At 44.0% G+C, this 25,379-nt stretch overlaps 1 protein-coding gene across 14 annotated transcripts in view; it reads right to left on the bottom strand.

Moving 5' to 3' along the window:
- Window positions 1–709: 709 nt before the first annotated feature.
- The window catches only part of LOC142011452 (general transcription factor II-I repeat domain-containing protein 2A-like), a 38,305-nt gene continuing 13,635 nt past the window's right edge, over window positions 710–25,379 (bottom strand). For 8 of the 14 annotated variants that reach the window (XM_074990933.1, XM_074990930.1, XM_074990931.1 and 5 more), the window contains 4 exons: window positions 9,436–9,509; window positions 6,700–6,771; window positions 6,119–6,177; window positions 710–1,665 (listed from right to left, as the gene is read on the bottom strand). In XM_074990933.1, coding sequence (XP_074847034.1) covers window positions 1,536–1,665; window positions 6,119–6,177; window positions 6,700–6,771; window positions 9,436–9,509 — 335 coding nt within the window. In that variant the 3' untranslated portion in view covers window positions 710–1,535. Of the gene's footprint in view, window positions 6,178–6,699; window positions 6,772–9,435; window positions 9,510–25,379 lie in introns of all 14 variants that reach the window. The other 6 variants (XM_074990922.1, XM_074990921.1, XM_074990923.1 and 3 more) reach the window with 6 other exon arrangements.

Genomic DNA, 25,379 nt, shown 5'->3' with positions numbered 1-25,379 from the left:
ATATGACACAAATCTAGAAAATCATGAAAGGTGGGAAGAGAGTAAATAAGGAAATGTTACATACTCCTTCCCATAATACTACAACAGGGGATCATCCAATGAAATTAATATGCAGCAAGTTTAAGACAAACAAAAGGAAGTTTCTTCACCAAATACATAGTCAACATGTGGAACTTGTTGCCAGTGGATGTTGTGAAGGCAAAAACATATAAGTAGATTCAAAAAAGAATTAGATAAGTTCTTGGAGAATAGGTTAATTGATGGCAATCAAGATGGTCAGGCATGCAACACCATGTACTGGGTGTCCATAAGTTTCTGACTGTCAGATACTGAGCTTGGACATCAGGGGAGGGATCACTTGTTGATTGCCCTGTTCCCCTTCATTTCCTTGAAGCATCTGACATTGGCCTATGTTAGAATACAGGATTAGTGTGGTAGACAGATCACTGATCATCCTGATCCACTTGGCCATTTTTAAGTCAATCAGCTTAACTTCAATACTCAAAAACTTAGCTTCAGACCAATCAGTTTAACTACCATACTCAAAAAGATAATGAGGTAGACTATTAAGTAATCAATTTGCAAACACTTAGATTAGGTTTATAAGTAAGAGTCAGTAGGATTTGTCAAAAATAACTTTTATCAAACCAAACTAATAGCTTTCTTCAACAGAGATACAAGCGTAGTGGATGGAGGGGATGTGGTAAATCTTGACATTAGTAAGGCTTTTCATACTGTCTCATATGAACATCTCTCATAAACGAACTATGGAAATACCACCTAGATTACTCCTGGGGGAATTCTGTACCACTACACAATGCAAAATTTTACAAAATTAATGTGTGCGAAAAATTTCCTTTGCCTCACAGAAATGGGCTGCAGTGATGCTAGCTGTCAGGAGAAGCCAGCAGACCCTGCAGTGTCCAGCTTACACATGGAAGACGCTGCTGGCAGGGGAGGGAGAGGGAGCTAGAGGGTTCCTGGAAACTGCAATTCCCACCATGCCCTGAGGGAAGGAGACAGTGGTGGGCCAGAAATTCCATGCAAGCCTGGGACCAACATCAGGCTATTTTTCCCTCTGGATCCCTGAGCTCTGGGTGGGTGCCTGGGCTAGCGGGACACAGATGGACTCTGGATGGGGGAGGTGGTCTGGGTAACTAGGTAAAGAGGTCATAGCTGACCTCTGAGTTGAAGGATATGGTGCAGGTTTTAAGGTTTTGGGTGTCTGTTCCCTTAAGAGGCAGAGAAATAGGAACTGGATTTTCATAAGGGGTCCTTTAACTCTCTACTCCTGGGGGAATTTATGTATGTGTCTGTTCTGTTTCAGGCATACTTGCTGACATATATTTTGAAATAAGTTACCAAAGTAACTGAAACTGTCATGATTGTGTAATGTTATTTTAACAGATCTGCAGAATTTTAAATATGAGCAGAATTTTTAATTTTTTGGTGCAGAATATCCTTCGGAGTACTTGTTGGAGCTCTTATAAGGTGGGTGCATAATTGGTTGGATAAGACAGTATTTACCAAGTGGTTCAGTGAAGCTGGAAAGGCATATTGAGTGGAGTGCCACAGGGATGACTTCTGGATCTGGTTCTGCTTAGTATCTTCATCAATGGTTTATGCAACAGCACAGAAATAATCCAGACAAACTGAAAAAGTGGTCTGAAATAAACAAGATTAAAGTCAGTATGGATAAATGCAAAGTACAGGTTGAACCTCTCTGATCCAATACCCTCAGGACCAGACCAGTGCCAGAGGAGAGAATTTGCTGGACAGCAGGAGGTCAGTATTTTCTAGCACTTGACCAACACTTCCACTGCTTACTCAGCTCTTAGAAGACATTTAGGGGTAAATTAGAATTAAACAACAGCACAGAACACTGAGAGCCAGGACTCGTGGCTGTAAGTAAACTTTATGGAACCACAGGAAACTTGGCAACACCCATGATAAGTGGTTATCTGGCCAACTAAAATTATGGCGGATGTGGATGTTGCCGGATGAGAGAGTTCTGGATTAGAGAGGTCCAACCTATATTACAGTTGTACATATACAAAACAGGAATTGAGTGCCTAGGAAAGAGTATAGTAGTGCCTTGAGTTATGCGAGGGTTATGTTCTCACACACCCTTGTATGACTCGAATTTCCCATAAGTCAGGGGGCAGCTTTTTTCCCCATCAGAACGCACATCCTGCACCTGGGGAAGCAGCAGGAACACCTGGAGCTCCTTTTGCAAGGTAAGTTCTGGGTTTGGGGGCAACAGTTGGGGAGGGTTAAGCCTGGCAGTGGGTTGGGGCCATGGGAGGGGGCAGTGGGGTCGAGCCAGAGCCATGCATGGGGGTTTGAACTGGGGCTGGGGAATTGAACTGAGGCACACGTGGGGATGGTGAGTGGGGGGGGTTGAGCGGGGCGGGGGGAGTGGTGAACCAGAGCTAGAGCTGTGCACAGGAGTGGTGAGTGAGCCAGGGCTGGGCTGCAGGGGGTTGAACTGGGGCTGGAGGGGAGCTGAGCCAGAGCCAGGGGGAGTGGGATTTTGAGTTTAACTCTGTTAGCCGACACTAAAGGGGTGGCTGATCAGGATAGTGCTTAGTGCCAGAAGGAGTCCCTTTTACATCCGAGTCTTTGACTGCTAGGACAGACTGTCCCTTCGCAGTGGGCAGCCAGGGCACCTGATGGATGACCCAGGAGTTTGCCCCTTGGCAGGCGGCCAAACTCAACGCCCAGTTTCCAGCACACTACCACCACTGACCCTAAGGGGTTAATTAGCCAGAAGCTGGCTAGGGTTCTTTGGTTCTGTATGGCTCGATGCAATCACCAGAGGAGTCAGGCTTACCATAGTGGTTACTACGACTTATTTCGGTGAAAAGTTTAGCATGTAAGAGATGTGAACTTACAGGTAATTTAGATTATTAAACTTAACTTTTACAACAACAACAACGACGCATAACCTATTGAATGTGTGCAAAATAATACATAGCAGGTACAATTCTCACCCCTGCATCATCCGACTCCAGCATTGCCAGCGTCTGTCACTCAATCCCTCGGGAAGAAGAGTACGAGGAGGGTGTCCCCTTACCCCAGGAGGCAAAGGCCCGTTCTGACCAGCAGGTCAGGCAATTGCAGCTCAGCTCACGTCTGCTGCTAGGCCCTACTTTATACCACTTGGGTCATGTACGCATCTTCCTTAACACCAGTTGTGCTGGTACGTCTCAGTGACGCCAGTGTCAAAAGATGGTTACTAGATTAATTTGCATTTGTTAGGTGAAGATAGCCAAATGTTACCCAAATCATAAAGACAGAACATTATTTTCACATGGGTGTAGGATTCCTCTCCTGGAATGTTATGTGGGCGTATCATTATCAGTACTGTTCAAGGGTAGCCCGAGGCCCCCAGCTCCAGGAACAGCCTGCTTGTCCCCTTTGTCTATTCTCTTGTGCTTCCCATGATTTCAATGGCTCAGCACATCTGTGCCTTGAAGTAGTTACAGTGAGGTGGAGTGGTTTGTCTGGCTACAAATGTTAATATGAGTTAAGCACAACTCGAAATTGAACATTTTGAGGGTTTACTATACTTCTGAAAGGAATCTGTGGATCACAAGCTAAATATGAGTCAACAGTGTGATACTATTGCAAAAAAAACCCCCAGAAAAGTAAGCATAATTCTTGGATGTATTAGCTGAAGTGTTGTAAGCAAAATTCAAAAAGTATTTCTTCTGTCCTATGCCACATTGATATGCCCTTAACTGGTGCACTGCATCCAATTCAGGGGAAACTGGAAAAAGTCCAGAGAAGAGCAACAAAAATGATTAAAGGTCTAGAAAACATGACCAATGAGGGAAGATTGAACAAACTGGGTTTGTTTAGTCTGGAGAAGAGAAGACTAGTGGGGAACATAACAGTTTTCAAGTACATAAAACAAGTAGAGAATCTTTTTTCAGTCATGGGCCATTGACCCACAGACAGAACAGTCGGTGGCCACACACAAGTGATCCTTACTTGGCTCCCAACAAGCAAATCCTTGTATCCAGCCCATGCCTAGGCTTTGGACTTCCCCTGCAGCAGGATAACCTGACATTTGCACTTGAGCCTTGCAGTGGGGCACTGAGGCTCAGTAACTTGCCACAGGGCTGCAACATGAGCAGCTTTCCCACTTTGTGGGTGGGGGAAGCCCTGAGCCTCACTGCAGACCAGATCCAAGTAAGCCAAGGGACACATATGGCCTGCAAGCTGTAGGTTCGCGGCCCTGATACATGAGGTTGTTACAAGGAGGACAGAGAAAAATTGTTCTTCTTGGCTTCTGAGGACAGGACAAAAAGCAATGGACTTAAATTTCAGCAAGGCTGGACATTAGGGAAAACTTCCTAACTGTCAGGTTAGTTAAACACTAGAATAATTGCCCTATGATGCTCTGGAATATGCATCACTGGAGATTTTAAAGTTTAAACAAACACCTGCCAGGGATGGCTTAGAAAATATTTAGTCCTGTCAGAAGTGCAGGACACTGGACTAGAAGACCCCTGAAGTCTGTTCGAATCCTGTGATTCTATTTCTCCCTGAGCACATTTCTATTGGAAATGTAGGCTTACCTGTGCAATTATAGCTGAATTGATGAAACGTGCTAGCTTCTTAGTATTGGAAAAAGAAATTCTGTATCCATCGAACTGACACAGCTGCATGACTTAGCAACAGCACAAGCTTGCCCATGCTACTTCTCAAACTGAACTGCACAAACTATCTTTTGGCATTAAAAGGTAATTCAGTTTCTGAATCTATTCAACATTTAGCCTCCCTACTGAGATTGACAAATGTGCCAGTGTATGTGTATAGCTAAATAAATAAGCTGTGTGTACACTTACCAAAAGGGACACATGGCCATTTCGAAGTGCTTTGGTAAGTGTAGACGTAGCCATAAAGAAACAACAAACCTGATTTTTAAAAACTCACATTCTGTGCCACAACCCCTATCTAAAAACCTGTGCTCTCATCCCTGCAAACTAAGAATGTGCTTAGCTTTATTCAGTCAAATATTACCATTTAAGTCAATGAGAATATACATACAAATAATATTAAGCATATGCTTGCAGATTCATGGCTTAGGCGAATTACTCTAATTTTTACAATATATATTTACCAGTGACAGACAAAAGCACATTATTTTTCAATGATCAGTCCTGTTAAAAGACATAACTGAATTAGATTTAATTATTTTTTAAACACCAGTGTATGAACCATCTTATTTTGGAATAACAGCATTCACACACAGGGCTCATCTACCCGAGCATGTCCTTTGGGAATATCAGGCCCTCTTCTGAAAGAAAAAGTGGAGTGTCCACATGCAAAATGCACTCTTTTGAATTCCATTTGAAAAAATGTGGTACTTCTTCCGGAGGCCCTCTTCCTCTCCTAAAAGAGGAAGAGTGCCTTTTTCCAAAAGAGTCTTCCAAAAAAAAGCTTGTGTAGACCCTCTGGGGGTCCTTTGTTCTAAAGAGTAGTCTTCATGGTGCTGGATTCTGTGATCCCTGGCATGCTCTTTTGAAAGAGCAGGAGCTGTGTGGACGCTGTCTTTCGAAAAAGCAGATTGCTCTTTTGATCCATTTTTTGTGTGTGGATGTGCTCATCTTTTGAAAGATCACAGTAGTTTAGACACAGCTCATATGTGTTTTTTCAGGAATAGCTGTTTAATAATTCCCTCTGTAGGAAACCCCACAGGTGGTCTACACTTGAAAGCTGTTTTGTGTTAACTTGAGGATTTTAGGTTAAATTACTTTACATTCAGACACAAGTGTTCTTGTTTAGAATTACCTTGTGCTTTAACCTGTGTTAATTAACCTGTTTTGAAAGCAAGTTTGCTGAAATTCACGATGCTGTTCAACAAAGTAGATGCATCCTCATTTCAAACCAACTGTTCCACTTCTGGCAGTCCTCCCACTGCTATTCCACACTGCTTTGTTGGACAACTGGGTTGGCATGTTTGTTCACATGTGAGCTCTCTGCTGTTCTGAGATCATTTAATGCTGGCATGCAGCCAGATGCACCCCTTGGCAATTCCAGCTCATGCTGAGTTCACACACCAGAAGTCACAGGCCAATTACACAGTAACTAGGTATAGCTTTCATACACTGCTTCTGGATAGTCCTGTGCTGAGGTCTTGGATTTTCTTGCTCTCTGGAGAAAGGGCTGCAACAAAGACACGAAGCTCTGGCAGGATTATAGAAATGTCAGGGACAATAACAAGATCTCTTACACAATTTACATAGGTTCAGCTGCTATGAGAACCTGGACCACAATTTTTGCAAATGGGGCCCCTACTGAATAATAGCATGCTGTGTACACCCTACACGTGTCAGTCTGGACACCATGTAAAGGGACAGCCCGGATCCCTTCGACCTGCTAAATTGTGAGGCAGAGACCATGCTACTGACCCAAATCACAGGATGGTGAACCAATCTGAATCACGTGGAATTATGTGATAGAGAACAGTGCAACTGAACTGGGGAATTTAAACAGCTTTGATCTGGATACCATCAGGATACTAGTGTTTGGCTACCCTCTCACCACCTGCTCTTCCTTCAGTGTGCCCCCCGCCCCCACACAGCATACTCAAAATGGTGGTTATACCAGTGAAGTCAAAAGCCATACAATTTATTTTTCAGAAATATCAAATCTCACAACTATTGATCAAATATGCTAACTATTCACCTGCCATCCTCTTCCCATGCTGCTGACTGCTTCCTCTCCTTCCTGGCTGATTGCAGCATCTACCTCACTCTGCTGAAAACAGTGGCATTGTGTGAGTTAAAAATTAAATTAATTGCATGTCAAGCATGTGTTTTATACTGGCTTATGCCAACAAGGAGCAAGCAACTGCAATATAGTGGCTCACAGTTTCATTAGTCCCCTCATCTTTTAGCAGACTGGCAATTTAATGAGGTAAACTTAAGATTGTCAGATATAAGGCATTCATAGGTATCCCTCAGGGTCAGAGCAATTACTGCCAAATTCTATTTATTTTGCAGTGTACGTTATGCTGATTTCAGATATTACAAAAGAGAACTGTATGCAAAGACAGTTCTTCTCTTTTGGGTCACACATTGCAAAGCAATGCAGTTCTCATGACTACTCGTGACATGTCTGATTTTCCTTCCACTACTGCACCAACTCTGGAGGCAAATAGCAGTGTGCAATATCTCCTGGTGTGTTCATTGTATTTTTGTGTAAGAGCCTTTTCAGGATAATGTCTGCCAACGTTAGGCTAGCTTACAAAGGTGCACATGCATTACTTTCCTGTCCCTGGTATCCCACGCCCATCAACCAACCAATTCCCAGCCATCTGACAGGCTGAAGAGATGAACGTGCAAAACTTAGGCTGTGTCTATGCTAGCTCCCAACTTCAAAGGGAGCATGGGAAGTAGGGTGTTGGAAGATTACCAATGAAGTGCTGTGGTACATATGATTAAGATAATTCTCCCCCATGGTAAGTTTGTCTTACCATGCTCCCTTCAAAGTTGGGAGCTAGTGTAGACACAGCCTTAATTACTCCCAACTGCTCTTCAACTATCCCCCTCAAAATGCACCCCAATCCCAGAGATATATACAAATTGGAAAGGAAGTTGGAAAACTGGAAAACATATTAACTACAAATATAACCCAGACTGAAAAGAGCCTTTGGGACTGGAATTTCGAATGAGGAAAAAACAGCATTTTATTAGTGTTTGAAAAGAGACTAACATTGGGAAATAACTACTTTTGGGTTTTTTTCTACCCCCTCCCTTAGAACCTGGTATGTCACAGTCCCCAACGACTAGACTGCCATCACTAGGTGAATACATGGCAAATCAGAGGGGAGAGAAGGAGAATAAGGGATGATAATTTGATGACCTCACAGCTACATCTGAGCAGAGGGAGAAGATAAAAAGTGGAGGGAAAGTTTCCGAAGATGCAAAGTAGAGAGAGGAGAGTAGAGAACTGTCAAGAGTCAGAGCAGATGATCCTGCTGCAGAACAAAGTAGTAGTAGGTTCAAGATACCACCCTAACCTACCCAGGTCCTGCAACCCTTTGAGCACTGTGCACACTGATGGCCCTTCAGTTCTCCAACCCTCCAAGTAACAGGTCTGTCCCTACCCATCCACTCTACAAGAAGACAAGGAGAATAGTGAATACTGGGACAACTAGAAGGGACAAGCCCACCTATCACCACCCAACACCTGAAGAAAAAGAGAACCAACCCATCTATGTAAGCTTGTGACCTCATCTGTACAAACATATTTCACTCAGCCTTTAGCTGCCTTTAATGTTGCCCTTCTTTTTAAACTTTGAACTATGTCAAGTTCACCATTTTTCTTACTTATAACTTGGTTGTTATTTACTAAGAATTTATTAAAAACATGATATTGTTAGAAAATTTCATAAAATCATTGCATGACACAGGATAAAATCTATAACCAAAGCCTGAGGAAATCTTTACACAAAGCATTATATGTTTACAGGATGCCGGGTAAAATCCTTCATAAAAATATTTGCATTTTTCACAATAAAGCCCTCACCTACAGACTTATGCTGGCTTATGTAGTGGCAGCCAGGAATCTTCATGGACCAGTGAGAGGTCAAACATGATGAATGGTTTGAAAAGTTGCCTGTAAGTATCGGAAGTAAGAGATTGATGTCAGATCCTTTAGGAATCTGACTACTAGTGGCTAAACAAAAATTGAATGGCCAACCACTGGAGGGTTGAATGCACTGATTGCTGGTAAGTGGAGCCATAGCAACATAATAGAAAGATCCCACTGAGTTGTCTGAAGTGGCTCGAGTGTGAGTTCCAAAATCAGGGCAGATTGTCACAAAACATGGCACAAACCCTTAACCCAGCATTTCTCAAAGTGCAGTCTGCAGCCCAGTACCGGTCCTTGGAAAAAAATACTGGTTCTTAGAAAATATACAAATTATCACACAAGATCCTATTAATTTGGTACATTTCATATTTTCCCAGGTAATTAAGGTAATAACAATAAGTTAGGCACTGAAGTATTTTATGTCAAGATTTATATTATTATTGTGTACTATTATTATTGTCAATAAATAATAAATGGAAAATTTTTTCATTTTTCATTTCTTAATATGTGCTTATATTTTCGGGCCACAAAAAAAGGTATTGAAAAAAACCAGTTCCCAACTATATAAAGTTTGGGAAACCCTGCCTTAACTGATTGTGAGTTCTATACTTAGATTTCCCAATCAAGAATCAAGCATGAACTTTGTCAAGCACTATAAACACAGAGCCATAGACCATCCCTTTGGGTATCTATCTTGCCACCTAAGCAAGCTTGTCTTTGATAGATGGTCCCTTACACAAAAAGTCACAACAGTGATCAGGTTACTCTCAGTTCTCAAGGACCAGTCACTTACCCAACATTTTTTGGGGCAGGAGGGCCACTTACCTGGCCTGGTGGCTGCCAACACGCAGAGCCCTGCACCTCCGATCTCTCACTGAAGACACTGGTGGTAGCCAATCCTATAATAAATTTTCTGAAGATTTATTAACTAAGAAGAAGACATTAGGATTGTAAAAAAGGTTTAAGCAGATAAACAAACACACAAATGATTCAGTCTTAGGTTCCAAAACATGGTAGACGCTTTTATAATAAGCAAGCTCTGTATGTCCTTTAGGGGTGTCCAGTCCAAGCATTGGTGATCTTTAGCTTATGCTTACTAATCCTTCCCCTCAGGACTTCTGTGGATGTACATAGCTGCAGCTGCACTGCTGTACTAGCATTATAGTGAAAAATGCTAGTATGTGAACGGGAGAGGTTCTACCAACAGCACAGTTAATGCACTTCTGTGAGAGGCAGAAACTATTTCAACAAATGTTCTGTCAAAATAGCACTGTGTACACTAGCAATTAGGTCAGCATAATTACATCGCTTGGGGTGTGGATTTTTCAAACCCTTGAGCAATACAGTTATATTCATACTAGCAGATTTACTCAGTGTTACTTGGGTTTTTAAGTCAAGTAATAGATTTTTGGGTTTGTTTGTTTGTTTTTTTGGAAAATACAAGGGCAATATATCCTGGCATGCAGATGCCTTCCCCTGCCCTTTAGCTGTTTGGAGGTGGGGCAAGGCTCTGGGGCCCAGTCCTGGCCTGCAGGCTTTCCAGGGGAGGTGAGGTTCTGGGGGCTGCTCCTCCCCTCCTGAGCCTGCAGGCTGTCTGCAGGGCAGTGTTCCCTATAAGCTGAGTGCTTGGGCAGCCACCCAGAAGAAAGTCAAATGATGCCAAGCTGATTAGCAGAGCTTAGGCCTGAATAAGCCCTGGCAGAGGCCCAGGGACAAAGGCACAGGGAGGTAGTAGGGCTGCAGAGACACACCCAAGGCAAGAATAGGCAGCAAGTCCAATTCCCTTTCCCCTTACTAGTGATGAAGGAGCCACTTCAGACCACATTTTGCCCCTTAGGGGTTAGATGATGAACAGCAGTGGGTCACTGAAGCAGGTAGTTCTTAAGTGAAAACGGGTTCCTTGGGAAGGGAAGGTCTTAGAGCATGGGGACTGCCACAAGGCAATACCCAAGGAAAGAGGCATCACGGTCTGGGCAGGAAAGACAATAGTGGGTGAGACTTTGCCTGGAAGAGGCGGGTTAGGAGCTGAAAGAGCTATTTCCCAAGACTGACCAGCAGGAGGCACTGTTGCAGTGAGCAAACCAGTCAGAGATTTGGAGCCAAGGGAAGAGGAATGGAAGGACGGAATTAGGAGATTGAAAGAGAAAAGTTAGAGGGAGAACACAAAGATTGGCAGATGTAAAAGGAAAGACAAGCAACAGAACTGTAAATGGAACAAAAAGATTTCTCCATGGTGTTGCAGACATTGGTGGATCATAAAGGTCGTTTCACTGACATCTGTGTGGGATGGTCCAGAAAGGTGCATGATGCAAGCATCTTTAGAAATACAGGTGTGGACAGAAAGCTCCTGGATAGGACTTTCTGAAAATCAAGACTGGCAATGTGGAGATGCCCACAGTGATACTGGGTGCCCTTGCTTACTCTCTGCCCCTTCACTCATGATTCCATGCACAGGCATTCTGGACTGCACCAAGCAATGCTTCAACTACAGGCTAAGTGGAATGTTCCTTTTGCTGTTTAAAGGTCAGATTCAGGTGTCTTTTGACCCATTTGGCCCTTTTCCAAATTAACGTCATGATCACGGTTGCAGCGTGCTGTATTCTCCATAACATTTGCGAATCAAAAGGGGATAATTTCATGCCAGCCTGGGCTGCAGAGTCAGATGCCATGAGCAGTGCTTATGCACAGCTGGACCCACGTATAATCACCAGTGCACATGCAGAAGAAACGGCAATCAGGGAGGCTTTGAAAAACAGCTTTATGAATGAGCAGACAGACATGATTCTGCTGAGTTTAACTTTTGTGATACTACCCCACCCTCCAAAATGATGCATGCTTCACCTTTAAGAAAGCACCTCGAACTGCATCTCATCTCCTTTGAACCAATAAGCAACCCTGTGGTCTTCACGAAAACATTCTTTATATTTAGACGTGGGTGGGATAAGGGGTAGGTAGGAAAAAAAGGGAATCCTGCATCATGTGTGGTGGAATGTGAGCCTTTTGCAGCATGGAGAAATCCTGCAGGAGGAGTGAGAGACTGTCCTTGCCCTCCTGCCACATCCGGCAACTCCGACAAGGGAGGATCAAGCCATATCGAGGGTAGGCTGGTCAACAGGGTGCAGAAGCCACATAACAAATCCTGTGGTGGGTTTCCCTCTGCAGCTCCAGCATGGAATGAAGGATCTCTGTTTGCTTCCTGACAGTAGTCAGGAGCTCTGCCGAGTCCTCTTGCCTGTATCAGAGCATGCTTTGTCTCCACTGCATCATGTTCTGCTGCCGTTGCTGTGTCCACCTGTGGTTAGCAGTGGTTTTGGCTCACTCCCTGACAGCCTCCTCAAGCTGCTGCAGGATAATGTCCTGTATTGATCCTTTCTTTCTCCTCATCAAAGCAACCTTGTCTCCCCCATTGAGGCTGCCTTTTGAAGATAGTGAAGGTCAAAATTGAGATACAATTTGTAATGGGTCTCTGTTTGACAATCACTGCAACTTTGTTTTCCAAGACCACTTTTGACTTCTTAAGGATGACAATGAATCAACTTCTGCAGAAGCAGAACAGAAGCTATTAGTTATTCAGACCATTTCATTGTGGAGATGGTAAGATCTTGGCAGCTTAAGCTTGGCAGACCAGTGCAGGATTGAAACAAAGCCCTGCAAAGTGCAGAAAAAAAACTTTCTCTGCAGCTCCTCAGTGGCTTCTCAGCAGACTGGGGAGGGGGTCATCCCTGTAAACTTCAGAAGAAAACTTGTTTGTATCCAGAAGCAGGGTCTACAGAGCCCAGCATCTGTGTGGTCAGGGGAGGGGTTGATCCCGTCAGATGCATGACAGGTGGGGTGAAGGGAGTCATCCCTGTAAACTGCAAAGAACAGAATAAAAACTTTCTCAGCTGCCCCTCATAAATCCTGTGCAGGAAAAAGCCACTTAAAGAAGGGAGAGCCCACACTGGACATGCCAGTGTCCAGGAGCAGGGTTCGCAGAGTCTGGCACCCACATGGGTCGGGGGGTCATCCTGGTAAACTGCAAAGTGTAGAAAAACACTTTCTCAGTGACTCCTCATAAATCCTGTGATGGGAAAAAGCCAGTAGTGTGGTGAAGGGGAGAAAGCCAGGAGAGCCTACCAACTACAAAGAGAGGGGAGACAGAGAGCCCACCAGCCACGTGATGCGGCAGGGCAGTCCTGAGAAATTTAAATGGCCAGGGAACAGTGCGAAAAACTCTAATGAAACATCTCATGCTTCTTCTAGGTTGCAAAAGGAGACATCAGTCTCTTAAGAATAACGAAGAGTGAAAAAGAAAATATGCTCATCCTGTGTGAGCACAAGTCAGGAAAATTTGCCAGAATGCCGTGTGGTGCCATGATACCAGATTACTTACTGGTTTTCTGGTGTGGCAAGGTGTGTTGTCGTGGAAGCTGCAATAAATCTTGCCTCCCCAAAAAACTCGTGTGAAAAATAAGAGTACCTGGCTGAGACCTTTATGGAGATATCCAGAAAGGAGAAGTGCTCCATCCCCAGAAATATTAACATGCTGTTCTAAGGGACATGGATCCACTGCACCAAACCGCAGCCCACTTGTAGCAATTTAAAAAATATGCTGCACAGAAGTAAGCCAATACGCCAACCCAGCCGCAACCTGCCTGTAGCATTGTGAAAAAATACTCACCAGAAGAGCCCTCTGCACCACCACTAGGCCCCAGAGGACCCAGTGTTGCTGAGGGGTCTGAGTCAAGGTCCAGAGTAATGAAGAGCTCTGGGCTAGCAGGATCAGCTTCATCAAGTGCTTGCTGAATTCTGGCCTCCTCCTCCTCTTCATTGCCCTCCTGCTCCCCCTCGTGGCTGCCACCTAACTCCTGAGGATGGTCTCCTGAAGAGTCCTTGTTAGCCTCGGGGAGTGTGGTTGGGGACTTCCCAAGGATGTCATCCAGCTGCTCGTGGTTGTGACATGTCTTGGGAGATGACCCAGATTACTGTTGGCTTCTCTCACTTTGTGATAACTCTGTCTCAGCTCCTTTATTTTGACCAGGCATTGCTGAGCATCTTGGGTGTAACCTTTCTCAATCATGCCCTGCAAAATCTTCTCACAAATGCCCATATTTCACTTGCTGACTCTCTGTCTCCTCATCACTGAGTCTTCACCCCCACATAGAAATGAGATCCAGGATCTCGTTGTGGCTCCATGCTGGAACCCTTTTGTGACCCTGAGAACTCAGATCAGAAGAATTCTGCTGCCTTCCTGTTACCTACTTTCTGTGCACCTGCGGAGGAGTGGAGATGAAAGCAGTCAGACACTGGTGGGGTATTTTGGGATGCCTGTGGGATACCTGTGGAGGGCAATAAAATCAATTTAAAGTAACAATGTTTCCACACTAGCATTAATTTGACCTTTTAAATTCAAACTTGATGTTATACTGCTGCAGAGGTTGACACAATGAAGTTGACCTTAGCGCCCTTAAGATCAACCTAATAGTATTTGTAATGAAGACAGTCACATTGTAAAATTGAGCCCAGTGCCTTAAAATCAACTTTTTGCTGTAGTGCAGACATAGCCTAAGGAAAGGAAAGAGAGCTGCAAAGTTAGGACAGAGGACTTAATTCCTTCCCTGACAGGTAAGGTTCCCTGGGAAGAAAATCTAAGGGAAATCAGGAGAACTGCCATATTTTTAAAGAACACCAAACAGTCAGACAGCACTTTCAAGACTAACAAAGCAATTTATTAGGTGATGAGCTTTCGTGGGGCAGACCCACTTCTTCACTGTTATTTCTAGATCTGAAGAAGTGGGTCTGCCCCACGAAAGCTCATCACCTAATAAATTGCTTTGTTAGTCTTTAAAGTGCTACATGACTGTTTTTGTTTTGTTTTGTGAAGATACAGGCTAACATAGCTACTCCTCTGTAAATATTTTTAAAGAGACAATGTCAGGCATGATAGCAAACTATCCTGATATGACGTAAGACAGGAAGAATAGGAAGAGGACTTTAGGAGCACTTTAACAACCTAAACATTCAAAATAGGAATCTTCCTAAAAGAGGAAATGTGGACTGACTGTGAAGAAAGAGTACAAAAGGATAGCACAAGCATATCAGGACAAAATCAGAAAGGCTTAGGGCAAAATTGAGTTACACTTTGCTAGGATCCTGAAAGAAAATAAGAAGAGGTTCTATGAATACTTTAGGAGATGAAGGAAAATACAGGTCCACTACTTTAGTTGAGAAGGAGATCTAATAATGGGTAACAGTAATAAGGCTGAAGTGTTTAATGTCTATTTTGGCTCATCAGGCAAAAGATTAAGTATGGCCAGGTACTTAACAAAATTATTATTAATTAACAAAGAGGGAGGGACACAAGGTGGAATAGGGAAAGAATGGATTAAAGAATGTTTACATGAATTAGATGTATTCATGTCAGTAGGATCCAATGAAATATCTCCCTGGAGTACTTAAGGAACTAGCCCACATCGTGGTTATACTGGTTATCTTTGAGAACTCATGGAGGCAAAAACCGGTTTCTTACCTTTTTGTAACTGTTGTTCTTTGAGATGCGTTGTTCATGTGCATTCCAATTAGCTGTGTACATGCTACATGCACAGTCTTCAGAAAATTGTCCCCCGCCCCCAGCAAGCATCCGTAGGCCAGCTATGAAGACCCCTATGGTGGCATCAAAATAACAGTGCATATATACCACAGCTGACCCTCCCACCACTCAGTTCCTTCTTGATGGAACTGCTCTGACAGAGGGGAGCTTGCTGGATCTTGGAATGGACATGAGCAACACATGTCAAGGAACAACACTTACAAAAGGTGAGCAACTGTTTTTGCTTTTTTGAGTGCTTGCTTTTGCCGATTCCAATTAGGTGACTCCCAAGCAGCTATCAGGTGGAGGGGTCAGAGATCATTGATCAGCTGTCTGTAACATCACCTTGCTAAAGGCAGCATCATCCATGGCCTGTTGATGAATTGCATAGTGAGTCGTGAAAGTATGTACCAAGGACCAGGGGGTTGCTCTGCAAATACATTGAACAGGGACACAAGCCAGGAACACTACAGAAGAAGCTTGTGCTCAAGTGGAGTGGACACATAAAGGTGGAAATGGTACCTTGGCCAAATCATAGCAAGCATGAATACAGGTAGCAATCCATGAGGAAGTCCTTGGAGAGGTAACAGACAGACCTTTCATCTTCCCTGCTTCTGCCATGAACAGTTGTGTGGATTTCCTAAAGCCTTTTGTTCATTCTAGGCAAAAAGTCAGGGTATGCAGGGACTGATGCCTCTGAGATGCATGAGGTTTCAGGTAGAACACCGGTAAGCACATGTCCTGGCCCAGCTGAAACTGAGAAGCTACTTGGTGAAGGAAGGCTAGGTGCAGTCTCAGCTGAACCTTATCTTTAAAGAAAACAGTGTATGGCGATTCAGAAGTTACAGGCTTAAGCTTGGAGATGTGCCTGGTTGATGTCATGGCTACCAGGAAGGCTACTTTCATAGAACGTAAGGACATAAGAACATAAGAATGGCCATACTGGGTCAGACCAAAGGTCCATCCAGCCCAGTATCCCGTCTGCCGACAGTGGCCAATGCCAGGTGCCCCAGAGAAGGAGAACAGAAGACAATGATCAAGTGATTTATCCCCTGCCATCCATCTCCTGCCCTTGTACCGAAGGCTAGGGCACCATACTTTACCCCTGGCTAATAGCCATTTATGGACCTAACCTGCAAAAATTTATCGAGCTCTTTTTTAAACCCTAATAGAGTCCTGGCCTTCACAGCCTCCTCCAGCAAGGAGTTCCACAGGTTGACTGTGTGCTGTGTGAAGAAAAATTTCCTTTTATTAGTTTTGAACCTACTACCCATCAATTTCATTTGGTGTCCCCTAGTTCTTGTATTATGGGAAAAGGTAAATAATTTTTCTATATTCACTTTCTCCACACCATTCATGATTTTATATACCTCTATCATATCGCCCCTCAATCGCCTCTTTTCCAGAATGAAAAGTCGCAGTCTCTCTAGCCTCTCCCCATATGGGACCCGTTCCAAACCCCTAATCATCTTAGTCACCCTTTTTTGAACCTTTTCTAATGCCAATATGTCTTTTTTGAGGTGAGGAGACCACATCTACACACAGTACTCAAGATGTGGGTGTACCATAGTTTTATATAGGGGAAGTATGATATCTTTTGTCTTATTATCTATCCCTTTTTTAATAATTCCTAACATCCTATTTGCTTTACTAACTGCCGCTGCACACTGCGTGGATGTCTTCAGAGAACTATCCACTATAACTCCAAGATCCCTTTCCTGATCTGTCGTAGCTACATTTGACCCCATCATGTTGTACATGTAATTTGGGTTATTTTTTCCAATGTGCATTACCTTACACTTACCCACATTAAATTTCATTTGCCATTTTGCTGCCCAATCACTCAGTTTGCTGAGATCTTTTTGTAGTTCTTCACAATCCCTTTTGGTTTTGACTGTCCTGAACAACTTGGTGTCATCTGCAAACTTTGCCACCTCACTGCTTACCTCATTTTCTAGATCATTGTTGAACAAGTTGAACAGGATCGGTCCCAGGACTGACCCCTGGGGAACACCACTAGTTACCCCCCCTCCATTGTGAAAATTTACCGTTTATTCCAACCCTTTGTTTTCTGTCTTTTAACCAATTCCCGATCCATGAAAGGATCTTTCCTCCTATCCCATGACCGCCTAATTTACATAAAAGCCTTTGGTGTGGGACCGTGTCAAAGGCTTTCTGGAAATCTAGGTATATTATGTCCACTGGGTGCCCCTTGTCCGCATGTTTATTAACCCCTTCAAAGAATTCTAATAGATTAGTTAGACACGACTTCCCTCTGCAGAACCCATGCTGACTTTTGCCCAACAATTTGTGCTCTTCTACATGCCTTGCAATTTTATTCTTTACTATTGTTTCTACTAATTTGCCTGGTACTGATGTTAGACTTATTGGTCTATAATTGCCAGGGTCTCCTCTAGAACCTTTTTTAAATATTGGCGTTATATTGGCCGTCTTCCAGTCATTGGGTACCGAAACGATTTTAAAGGATAGGTTACAAACCACTGTTAATAACTCCGCAATTTCACATTTGAGTCCTTTCAGAACCCTTGGGTGAATACCGTCTGGTCCTGGAGACTTGTTACTATTCAGCTTATCAATTAACTCCAAAACCTCCTCTAATGTCACTTCAATCTGAGAGAGTTCCTCAGATTTGTCACCTAAAAAGGCTGGCTCAGATTTAGGAACCTCTGTAACATCCTCAGCCGTGAAGACTGAAGCAAAGAAATCATTTAATCGCTCCGCAATGGCACTGTCTTCCTTGATCACTCCTTTTATATCTTTATCGTCCAAGGGCCCCACTGCTTTTTTAGTGGGCTTCCTGCTTCTAATGTATTTAAAAAACATTTTACTATCATTTTTTGAATTTTTGGCTAGCTGTTCCTCAAAATCTTTTCTGGCTTTTCTTGCTACATTATGACACTTAATTTGGCAGTGTTTATGTTCCTTTCTATTTTCCTCACTAGGATTTGACTTCCACTTTTTAAAAGCTGCCCTTTTCTCTCTCACTGCCTTTTTAACATGGCTGTTAAGCCATGGTGGTTCTTTGTTAGGTCTCTTACTGTGTTTTTTTATTTGGGGTATACATTTAAGTTGGGCCTCTAGTATGGTGTCTTTAAACAGTTTCCATGCAGCTTCCAGGGATTTTAGTTTAGTTACTCTACCTTTTAGTTTCTGTTTAACTAGCTTCCTCATTTTAGTGTAATTCCCCTTTTTGAAATTAAATGCCGGAGTGTTTGACCGCTGCAGTGTTCTTCCCAACACAGGAATATTAAAAGTTATTATATTGTGATCACTATTTCCAAGCGGTTCAGTAACAGTTACCTCTTGGACCAGATCCTGCGTTCCAGTCAGGACTAGATTGAGAATTGACTCTCCCCTTGTGGGTTCCTGTACTAGCTGCTCCAAGAAGCAGTCATTTAAGGCATCAAGAAATTTAATCTCTCATAATATAAAGGAGGGAGCACGCAGCAAGAGGCTTGAAAAATAGGGCCATTAAAAAGGGAAGAATGAGGTTGAGGTCATGTTGTGGGACTGGGTCTCAGACTTGTGGGTAGAGCCTGCCCACCCCTTTTAGAAAATGTGTCACCAACTGATTTACAAAGAACAACCAGCCTTCCAACCCCAAGTGGAATGCTGAAATTGCTGCCAGATGAATTCTTAAGGAATAGTTCATCTGGCAGCATGCAAAGGAAAACACTGACAGGTCTTGCCGATTTAAGTACAGCAGATAATCCTAAATAAGGGGCATTGGGCCCTGCATAGGCTGAATATTTTTCTGTTGGGCCCAGGCAGAAAACCTCTTCCACTTGGCAGCATAAAGTCACCCAAGTAGAGGGCTTCCTACTGCCCATAAGAACATTTTGAACATCCTCCATGCACTGGAGCTCAGCAGGATATAGCCATGAAGCAAACATGCTGTAAAACGGAGGGATTGCAAATTGGGGTAGTGGAGACATGAGTGGTTCTGGACCAGTAGGTCTGGAACCAGTGACAAATGGTAGGGGTATATCCACTGACATGTCCAAGAGCATTGTGAACCAGTGCTGCCTGGGCAGGCAGGTGCCAACAGGATCATCCAAGCTTTGTCCTAACATATCTTAGGTAGGCCCTTCTGGATAAGTGGGAATGGAGGAAAAATATACAGCAGGCCCATCCTCCAGGGGATGAGTAGGGGATCTGTCAATAAGCCCAGACTGAGATTGCAACAGAAGCAAAAGGCCTGGCACATCTTATTCTGATGAGTTGCCAAAAGGTCTACTCAGGAAAAGCCCCACCTGTGGAAAACGAACTGGGCTATGTCCGGATGGAGGGACCAGTCATGAGCGTGGAACATTAGACTGAGTTTGTCCACTAGCACATTTTGAGTCCCCAGCAGATAGGAGGCTTCCAGATGTATTTCATTCCATATGCAGAACTACCACAGCTTGATGGCTTCTCAATACAGGGGAGAAGAGCGAACACCACTCTGTTTATATAAACCATCATTTTGGTGCTGTCCATCTGAACTGAAACATGTGCCTGCCAGCTGCTCCCAAAATGTTCAGCAACTGCCTGTAGCTGTTTCACACTGATGTGGAGCTGGTGTTCAAGCAGTGACCAGAGACCCTGTGTCCTGATCATACCCAGGAGGGCTCCCCAGACTAGGTCCAATGCATCCATGACAAGCAACATCAATAGGCAGGAGAGGCTGAAAAGGGATCTCCACACATATGACATTGTGGCTCAACCACCACTGGAGGAAAATTAATACCTGAGGACTCAAAATTACAACCTTGTCCCAATAGTGGTGGCTCAGCTTGTAGATCTGCACTAACCAAGTTTGCAGAGGTATCAAAAGGAGGCTGGCAAACCACCCCACATAAGTGCAAACCACCACGCGGCCCAGAAGCTGATGGCACGTCCTCACTGTGGTGGTCAGGAAATGCAAAACACCAAGGATCAGGTTGGATATGTTGAGGAATCTCTTGCTGAGGAGAGACACCCTGACTGGGATCAGGTATAGATGGGCTTCAATGAAGTCTGTCTTGCTTATTGGAACCAGGGTGGCTTTTTCCAGGTCGAGTATTAGGTCCAAGTGCTAAAACGTCCATTGCCCAGGGACACCTGCTGCTTCACCAGAGATCTGGAGGAGTTCTTTATCAGCCAATCATCCAAGTAGGGGTAAAGCTGAATGCCCCTGCTTCCTTTAATCTGTGATAGAAATACTTGGCATGCTACTCTGACACTTTTCAGTTCTTCGACACTGTTGTGTAAAGCTAAGTCCTTTGAGAACCACAGACCCTGTGCCTATAAAGAAGCCATGTAGGATCCCCATCCTGAGCAAAAGAGTCACTTGTGGGTGAGTAAAGAGAAACCATATACACTGGCAAGATTTGTTCACCAATATAGGAATGTGAGGACATGGGAGGGCACTTTTATTACTGAGTCTAACTAATGTCTGCCAGCTCCGCAGCATTCTGTGGTGCTCTTATGTACTGAATATAGGTGCAAGAGGCCATGTGACCCAGAAGCCTCAAACATTTTTACTGTTGTGACCAGCTGAGCTTTCAAAGTTATAACCATTGATGAGATTTCCTGGAACCAGCAGTTTGTCTTGAGATGAATGTAGTACAGCCCCTCTTTACCAAGGAGAGCAGACATTTTTTCTGTTAATTAACAATCCCAGAGCATTGGATGTTGACTGCCCCCTGACCAGCCAGTTATCCAGGTAGGTGAAAAAACCTGAACTAATCTGTGGAAGAATCAGTTACTATGGCTATGATCTTTGTAAAGACCTGAGGAGTTGCTGGCAAGCTGAAAGGCAGTAGAGTGAACCAGTAATCATTTTGACTGATCAGAATTTGGAGCTTGATTGTTACATGAAAGTACAGTAGCAATCCCCCAAATCCAAGGAAAGGGAAATAGGAACTAGAGGACCATGTTTATCTTTTTAAAGGATTAGTTGAATTGAAGCAGGTCTAAAATTAGTTTGAGACCTCATCCCCTTCTTTGCTTTTGAGACTAGGAAATACTGGGAATAAAGCCCTTCTCTCTGAGAACATAGGGAAGCGCCTGTATGGTTACCAAGTGAAGGAGTGATTGTACCTCCTGGACAAGGAGTGTCTTATGAGAATGGCCCCTGAAGAAGACAGGGAGCCTTACAAGGAGGGTAAACACAAACTGAAGAATATATCCCACTTCTACAGCACTCAATACAAGTAACTTGGGGCCAAGCACTGAGGAAAAATGAGGGGCTTTGGTTCTGGTGAGATGAAGACTACTATGTCAACCTTGACTGGCCCATCAAAATGACTGCTTTGCACTTCACAGGTGTCTTGGAAGGCAGGGAGCATGAGCAAAACCAGCAAGAGGGAGAAGCCTATGTCTATAACCCCTTGGATCTCTTTTTTAACAAGTCCTTGAAGAAGAGAAGGTGAGGTATATTCATGTATCTGCCGTGGCTGACAGTGCTTCCTCATGAGGGAAGGTCTGTACAAATCAAAAGATTCCAAAGTGGCTCTCTTTAAGATCATGGAGCCTGCTGTACGTCTTGTCTGAAATTAGCGAATGATCTTCAAATAGCAAGTCCTGTACAGCACTCCTGATTTCATGGGAAAGGCCAGAAGACAGCAAGCAGGATGATCTATGTATGGGAACTGTGGAAGCCAGGGTTTCAGCTGCTGAATCTTTTGTGTCCAACCACATCTGCAATGGAGTTCTCTGGGCGTTTTTGACATCAAAACGCTGTGGAATTGCTTTCCACTGCAGAATGGCATTCTGCAACCTTTTTTGCTGGCACCGCCATTTTTAAAATGTGGCTGGGCAGCTCCAAGCCTCACGTGGTTCTTTAAGGAGCCATATGCAGCTCCTGCTGTGGCTGTCACCACTCTCTTCCAGCTCCCAGGGCCCTGCCATGCTGAAGGAAGGGCTCAATTGGTTTAATGGCTGGACGTTAAACTAATTACATTGAATCCTTCCTTCAGCACAGCAGGGCACTGGGAACTGCCCCTGCAATTTTACATGGGCGAGTCAGAGGACTTGGGGGAGTGGCAAAGCCACTATAAAGAGTAAGCAGCTGGTGAAGAAGCACCAGCACGTGGAAGTGCTGAATAAACTGAGTCAGTGTGTCGGAGGAGAGCAGTTTGGAGTTGCGGGGGAGGAGGTTAGCTGCCTGTGGGTGCGGGTTAGCAAGACGTTGAACCTGGCGCCACGAGGGGGTGTGGATTGGGGCTGTGGGGGGATTAAGGCACGTGGGGGTGAGAGTGTGTGGACTGGGGCTGCAGTGGTGAGGGTTAAGTTTGGGTGGCAGGGGAGCAGATTGGGGCTTGAGTTCCAGTGGAGGGGGCAGTTTGTGGCTTGACTTCTGGTCAGCGGGAGTTCGGGCTTGAGTTCTGGCAGTGGGGAGGGGCAGTTTGGGGCTTGAGTTCTGGTTGGGGGGACGACGGTTTCCAGCTTGAGTTCTGGCAGGGGAGGGGCAGTTTGCAACTTGAATGCTGGCACCCTTTTTTCTAGAAAAAGCACTGATTTCTTACATCTAGTTTGCCTTTACCAATCAGGGAAGAGAACTTCTGCCTTATGTTCTCTGGGAACAACTCGTCAGAACTTTTCCAAGGAGCCCCACAAATTAAAATTGTAGTGCTCCAACTGCCTACTGGTTGGCAATATACAGTTGCAACCAACGTTCCCTCTAACCTTTTCCATCCATGTGCAGAATAATTTTTATGTGCACTGATGCATGTGCAAATGTGCACCTGTAGAAGAAACACAAACCTAGCTACAGGCACACTGATAATCTGCTAGGTAGCACTGAAATCTCTTCTGAGCAGCTGCCCAATCATGCAGCTCTCAGAGATACTGGTTGCAACCCCTCCCCCTCCAGATGAATAAATCTATAAATCTTTCTGCTAAATAAATCTCATCTCTTACCATCCTTTTATTTGGGGATGGCAATTTGGTGTCCCTCTTCTGCTCACTCATTAGCCACTGTAACAATTAATGATCTCAGATGTGGGTGAGTACAAAGATACTCAAAACCGTGGGAGGGCACAGTACATTCTTTACACGTTTTTAGAGGTGGGAGACAAATAAGATGGATTCTGACATGAACCCTCTATAGGTTCTTGTATTGCTTCTTTAATTGGCAAAGCTACCCTTGAAGAACCCACAAATGATAAGATGTTCACCAGGCAATGTAAGGACTCTTCACTGTTCTCCATGTAAGGTTGCACAACTCTCATTAACAACATCTGATAAACTTTTAAATTGACAGGGGAGGTAAAGGTGTCAAAGACAAGACAGATTTGCCTGGAGAAGTCAGAGAGGAAGACAAGACTGGAGAGAAAAAAATTTTCTTCTACCTGCTGTTGCCCTGGTTCTGGGATCTCCACTCAATGCTCACTACAGGGCAAGATACCAGAATCTGGGGATGGAGCATTCTAGATAAATTCTAGTTGTGGGGATCTGGAAGCTATGGGAAACCCCAAGTATTACAAAACAGCCACTACCAGGAGGCAGGGCCCTACTGCCCTGGCCACATTCCCATGCCAGCTCCTGTTGAAGGGACATTCTGGTAGGTTAGAATAAACGATCTTTGAGGAGACCAGCAGCTCCTGCTTCAGTACTGTGAGATGTAAGACTCCACCTCAAAGTCCAACAGCGAAAGGTCCCCTATTTCTGACCATAGTGGGGCTGATCCAATCGGTGCTGAGGATTGGTGTCAAAAGCCTGGCAATGAGTGGAATGACACCTTTACTGTAGGTTTCTCCTAGATGGTACCAAAGGCCTAGCCACTCAGGAAGCAGGCAACTGCAGTTGGGCAGGGAGCAAAGACTTCTTGCCATTGCAAACACGTGTGGTCTTTGGCACAGATATGGTCTCTTGTTGCAGTGTCAAATCAATTGATGATTTCACTTCTGGTACCAGGCTCAAAAGTGCTCCTTAAAAAACTGGAATCAATGGTGCTGATTTTAGCGCAAGTTTGGCCGAGGAGTGCTTACGTTTTAGGTTCACTCTACATGACACCTTCTTAATCCTTTTATCAGGCTAAGAAGGTGGATATTTCTCTCTGGCCAGTACATTTTCAGCTTTATATTTCTACCTTAGTGTGTGCAGGAAAAAAACGTGCTGGGATTTTGCTAACGTGGTAGGAGCACTTCTCACAGAAGACGTAGCTCTTGGTATTGTCTCAGAATAGGATGGAGACCTGTGCACACCTCCATCAACAGAAATTTCAGTCTACCATCGTTATCTCTGGTAATCTGGAACTGATCTTTCTCAAGTGCTGTCTTGAAGCACTTAATGCAGCTATTTTGAGTCACTCACTGGCATAAGGCTGGAGCAAGAAGCACCCAGCTTGAAACCCAGTAAGTGGAGCATATCCTGGTACTGTGAATTAAAAAAAAAAAAAAAAAAAAAAAAAAAAAAAGGGAAACAAGTCCAAAAAACTTTTTATAAACAGCTACAACTTGAGAATCACCAAGAGTGGAATGCACAGGTGCAATCACTCAGTTTATAATCCCAATCAGTAATTTCTCTTCTGCAGAATGCATTGCACACACCCATTCCATGAGCTGCCCTACTACCTTCTTCATTGAAATCAGCGCAAGAAGTAACTGAGGGCTAGGAGCAGCTACTTCTTTTGTGCTTGCACAAGTGGCATGTGGCAGCAGGCGGTTGAGCTGCCCAAGTACCACTGAGCATACTGACACCTAGTGCAATGCACTTAGGCAGCCACTTGAAGAAACCAATATGACAGCATAGGGAGGTTTTGGGAGACCTTGCTGTGGTAACATACAGACAGAAAACAATCACATGTGAATGATCTTCTTTCAGTTTTTTTCTCCATGTTGCAGCTATTTTAATATTTTCCATATAATTTTGTTTTGTATATTTTGAAGGAGGAAGTAGAAAAAGCACTGAAATGATTAAACAACAAGAGCCCTGGAAATAATAAGATCAGAGGAGAGATGATCAAATACAGGGGAGAAAGCATGATTTAAGAAGTACACCAACTATGTAACATAGCATGGAAAGAAGTGAAGGCACCTAAGGAATGGACAAGATCCATGCTAATGACAATACACAAGAAAGGAAGTACATTGGAGTGCAAGAACTACAGAATGATTGCCCTAATGAGTCATCTAGGCAAGGTGCTGATGATACTGACAGAGACACTAAGATTGCAGATAGAAGAACATACAGAAGACAAGCAAGCAGGATTCAG

The sequence above is a fragment of the Carettochelys insculpta genome, chromosome 3 (genome assembly GCF_033958435.1).
Source record: "Carettochelys insculpta isolate YL-2023 chromosome 3, ASM3395843v1, whole genome shotgun sequence".
Classification (NCBI taxonomy): domain Eukaryota; kingdom Metazoa; phylum Chordata; order Testudines; family Carettochelyidae; genus Carettochelys; species Carettochelys insculpta.
This window is presented reverse-complemented; position numbering and strand designations above follow the sequence as displayed.